Source organism: Pipistrellus kuhlii, unplaced genomic scaffold (genome assembly GCF_014108245.1).
Source record: "Pipistrellus kuhlii isolate mPipKuh1 unplaced genomic scaffold, mPipKuh1.p scaffold_m20_p_12, whole genome shotgun sequence".
Classification (NCBI taxonomy): Eukaryota; Metazoa; Chordata; class Mammalia; order Chiroptera; family Vespertilionidae; genus Pipistrellus; species Pipistrellus kuhlii.
The window spans coordinates 17171208-17176440 of NW_023425427.1; the positions used below are offsets into that span (position 1 = coordinate 17171208).

Here is a 5233-nt window from a genome sequence, read left to right on the forward strand (position 1 = left end):
AGCGTTGGCCTACAGAATGAAGGGTCCCAGGTTCAATTCTGGTCAAGGTCATGCACCTTGGTTGTGGGCACATCCCCAGTAGGAGGTGTGCAGGAGGCAGCTGATCGATATTTTTCTCTCATCAATGTTTCTAACTCTCTATTCCTCTCTGTAAAAAATCAATAAAATGTATTAAAAAACAAAACAAAAAAAACAACTTAAGGCTGTGGAAGAAATATTCAAGCCCAAGACCTGTGCCAACCTCTGTCCCCAACATGGTTTTCCCCTTCCCTCCATCCCTTGCCTATCCCTTTATTTGTAAATTATCCTCCGTGTTCAATGTCTGGCCAGAAGTTGCCTCCTCCTTGAAGTCTCCCCACAGCTCTGGAGCTCTAGCTGACAGTCTCCCCAAGTCATGACCTTGAACATTTGGTTTAGAAGCATTGTGCTCACAGCTGCTGGTTCCATGTGTCACAAGCATAGCAAGTTTATAAATAATTCTTATCTTCCCAGCTGCTCTTTTCAAGAATGATAAGCATTTTGAAGTTTGCAGAAATTCAACCAGGACATGGAAATGCTTCCCTGGATGCCCTTCAGTGGCCTAGGAGTGGAAAGTTCCATCAGAAACAAAGGAAGGAGAATAATAAGTCTTTTTTTGGAGTGCTTTCAGCAATAATTGGGTCTTGGGGACATGGATTCAGAAATATAAAAAGTTTTCTGACTTTCTATGATTCCATTTCCAAACTTTTAATCACTCCAGGGAACACAGCAGTTCTAATTACAGTGCTGCTTTCAATTTTTCTTCTACATGTGCTAGTTGTTCCTTTGGGTATTTTGCCTAAATCACAGAACCAAGGCAGAGTGAAGGAAACTGGCTTTCATCACTTCTTCAAGTAAGAGGTGGACATCTCAGACTGGGCCTTTCAAACTGGTGCTGCTATTTCTGGCCCAGGTCTGGCCCCCAAACATAGCGGCTCTTTCTCAGTAGGTTCCTGATTAAGGTAAGTGAGAGTACTTATAAGAGTAATCCTTAACCTTTCTTTAACACAGTAATATTTTTCAGCTTCTGGATTTTTCCTCCAAAGGGGTTAGGTCTTGAGAAGGGAAGAAGTGAAACAATTTCAGTGGTTTCACAAAGATTGAGGGAATACAGATCTCCTTCTTCCTAGGTCAAGAAAAATGAGATGGCAAGAAACCTATGAAACTTCTCAATCTTGTTTTATGAACTCACTAACTTCAGAGACACCTTGAGAAAGGAGAGGGTCACAAAGTTTAAAGCCTCCTCTTGTACAATTCCAGGGAGCACCATTCACATCGTGGCCATGGAAATGGCTGGAGTTGTCCCAGAGTTATGTTTCAGAGGATATCGTTTTTGTTGTCTACAGTATAAGTGGGGTCTCCTGGAACCCTATATCATTGTGGCTTGAAATTGAAGTGGTCTCATGGCCTGAGCAGCCCATACTTTCTGAGTCTTCCCCACTTCAAGAGCAGCTCTGCTTTACATTTGAGGGTTCTAAATTTAAGAAAACAGAAGTTCTCTGTCATAACATCATTGCTCTCTTCTAGTCCCAATTCAGAAGAGGGTAACTTGAGGGTCGAAGAGAGGAAACTAGTTCAAACTCTACATAGCAGGTTAGAAGGTTAAGCAGAATATAGCCCAAACTTGTGGCTTACAGGCCAGATGACTTTCCAAAAATTAAATGCAATTCTAGAAGGAAGCTAAATAAGAAAAACTTAGAAAGCTGCCTGCTTGGTTCAATATAAAGAATTTTATAATACCCCAGAGCTCTGCAAATAATGGAATACACTGTTAGGTAATGTAGTGACCAATTTATCATGAGAAGAGATAAAGCCTAAACCGAAAAGCCATGCTGCAGTGTGGTGCAGAAGATCTAGGATGGGAGCGAGGGTTGGACTAGATTACCTGGGGAGCATAATTAGTGACAGGATACTAATCTGGGTAACACATCTAATAAGCAGCTGAGCCAGAAGGACTGTTACTATCCACTGATTCTTGTGTGGACACTCACCAGGAGGGAAGGTGACCCAGTAGAATGATAAATAAAAAATCACCAAAGTAGCTTTCCATAACTTCTATTCCTACCAATATCCTGAGTGCCCTGCCAGATGCTCTGGCTTCTCCTAAACCGTGTGTTTCCCCTCCCTGACAGACTGTGATCCTACTTAAGCTTGGGCCATGGGCCACCCTTGTTCCTCATAGGAATTGTCCTTCCTACATACTAGGTTATTAACAAGTGTTTTGATGGATGAATGTTCAGACACAGACAAAGGATGGATGGATGGATGAATGAATAGATGGATGGATGGATGGATGGACGGATGGATGGATGGATGAATAGATGGATGGATGGAGAGCCCTGGAGATGGACTGGCAGATCATGATGCTTCCCATGAGAAAGGAGATCTTGGAAACAAGATCAGGAGTATGTTTTCTGTGAGAATGATCTGTAGAACGGAAATAAAGTGGGTATTCACAACTAGTCATATCACTAGTACCTGGCACAGTGGAAGAACATGGAGCAAACGTAGTCATTTTTATGATCTAAGTTTAATGAGATAAATTGCCATATAAGACATGGAATCACTAAAATAAATGTGCTGTCTCTGATTAAATGCATTAAGTGATTAGAATCACCATTTTAAATACTGTAAATCTGATGTATTATTGCTTCTTTTTCTTAGGAAGAAATAGAGACTGTGAACTCTCAGAACTGTTTTCTAATCACTCAGCCTGACTGAACTCAAGACCAGATGGTCTGCACCTACGTGAGGCAAAGAATGTTGAGTTTGGATTTCAGTATTTTCTTCAGTTGAAAGAGGAGACCTACCATGGAAAGTGCCAACCAGACAGCCTCTGTGACCGAGTTCATTCTCCTGGGCCTCTCTGCCCACCCAAAGCTGGAAAAGCTGTTCTTTGTGCTCACCCTGCTGATGTACCTGGTAATCCTGCTGGGCAACGGGGTCCTCATCCTGGTGACCATCTCTGACCCCCACCTGCACACCCCCATGTACTTCTTCCTGGGGAACCTCTCCTTCCTGGACATCTGCTACACAACCTCCTCTGTGCCCCTCATTCTGGACAGCTTCCTGACCCCCAGGAAGACCATCCCCTTCTCAGCCTGCGCCGTGCAGATGTTTCTCTCCTTTGCCATGGGGGCCACGGAGTGTGTGCTTCTGGGCATGATGGCGTTCGACCGCTACGTGGCCATCTGCAACCCACTGAGGTACCCCGTGGTCATGAGTAAGGCTGCCTATGTGCCCATGGCTGCTGGCTCCTGGGCAGCTGGAAGTGCTGCCTCCATAGTTCAAACATCCCTTGCAATGAGGCTGCCCTTCTGCGGGAACAACATCATCAACCACTTCACCTGTGAGATTTTAGCTGTCCTCAAGTTGGCCTGTGCTGACATCTCCACTAATGTGGTCAGCATGGGAGTGACGAATGTGATCTTCCTGGGGATCCCAGTCCTGTTCATATTTGTCTCCTACATCTTTATTCTCACCACTATCCTGAGGATCCCCTCGGCGGAGGGGAGGAGAAAGGCCTTCTCCACCTGCTCTGCCCACCTCACCGTGGTGGTCGTCTTCTACGGGACCATCCTCTTCATGTACGGAAAACCCAAATCCAAGGACCCTCAGGGGGCAGACAAACAGGACCTTTCAGACAAGCTCATCTCCCTCTTCTATGGGGTGGTGACCCCCATGCTCAACCCCATCATCTACAGCCTGAGGAACAAGGACGTGAAGGCTGTTGTGAGGAACCTGGTGAGTCAGAAAATCTTCACACAGAGATGTTTGGAGAACAGATAGCCCTGTAGTTCTGTTCCTCTTGGCTGCTTTCACCTACCAATCTCAAAAAAAATGTGTCCCCCAAAGAAGACACATGTGAACAGTAATGAACCTGGCTTAGGTAGCTCAGTTGGCTGAGCATCATCCTGTCCGCCAATGGGTTGCCATTTTGATTCCAAGTCAGGGCATATGTCTGGGTTGTAGGTTTGGTTCTAGTTGGGGCACTTGAGGAGGGCAACTCATTGATGTTACTCTCTCACCTCTTTCTCTCTCCTTCCCTCCCCCCTCCCTTCCTTCAACAAAAAAGCAATGGAAAAATATTGCTATTTAAAAGCAATGGAAAAATATTCTCAGGTGATGATTAAAAAATAAAAGAATGACCAGAAAATCAAATGACACATATAATGGAAAATTTTATGGGACCTATTTTTAAAAATGTAAAACCTGATGGGAGAGTGACTTGAGGAAAAGGAAGTGGAATGCTGCTACACACACACACACACACACACACACACACACACACTTAGTGAATTTTCTGATTCTCTACTGGAAACATCTGAACTCATCTTTGTGAGTAGGTTGCTTCATTTTGGGGAGAAAAACAGTTTAATGTACCTTTATGTTACATAAAGATCCAAAATCCTACTCTGGAGACAGTGTGGGCAAAACTTCACGACATCTATAATAATAAAAGCATAATATGCTAATTAGACAGGATGTCCTTCTGGAAGTCCCTCCCTCTGGACAAAGCCGTGGCGGGCAGGGGCCGAGGCAGAGGCGGCTGCTGTGGTGGCAGGGGCAAAGGCCCTTGCACAAATTCCATGCATCAGGCCTCTTAAACTGTATAAAAAACTGTCTTCATTGTTGATGAAATGGCATATTTTCAAGTTTTATTCTTCTTGAAGGCAGGGCTGACCTTGGAGATGAGAAGGAAGTTGGTCTTCTTCCTTTCCCTGAGATGCAGAGGAGTTGGAACCATGCAGATTCCATGTCAGGCATTTCCTTTGAGGGCAAGTAAGCCAGATCCTGTAACACAGGTGTGGAGGGTCTTAGGCTTGGAGCACTCATAGCTGGAATCCATTAATTCCATCCAGTTTTAAGGTTAATTTTCCTGCCCTCAGTACGTCTTCTTTAAGTACATAGTCTGGCTCTATAGTCCGGAGAGTTAAAGGATGGACCTATTGGGAGGGAGTAGAGCCGGGGCCACTGCAGTCTGAGAGAAGTCGGAGTCAGAATGGTAAGGCGTGACCAGAATAAGGTGAAGTAAGGTGCCTGATGAGAGGTCCAGAAGGAAAATATGTGAGGATCTCAATCAGTAGAGAAATGAGAAAGGGCAAGCTATTGCAACACAGAGGACTTGGAATATCTCTTTTTCCTCGAAGCAACTGGATGTAGAATTTTTTCCTGAGAATCAAGACTTTCTAATGAAGAAGAAGAAAAAAAAGCT

The 5233-nt window shown here is 44.4% G+C and overlaps 1 protein-coding gene across 1 annotated transcript; it reads left to right on the forward strand.

Annotated features, from left to right (window-relative positions):
* Positions 1–2704: 2704 nt before the first annotated feature.
* LOC118716699 (olfactory receptor 13C7) lies at positions 2705–3835 on the forward strand. Its single transcript, XM_036434251.2, has one exon. It carries the CDS (start codon positions 2830–2832, stop codon positions 3805–3807), a length of 978 nt encoding a protein of 325 aa, XP_036290144.1. The 5' UTR covers positions 2705–2829; the 3' UTR covers positions 3808–3835.
* Positions 3836–5233: the final 1398 nt, after the last annotated feature.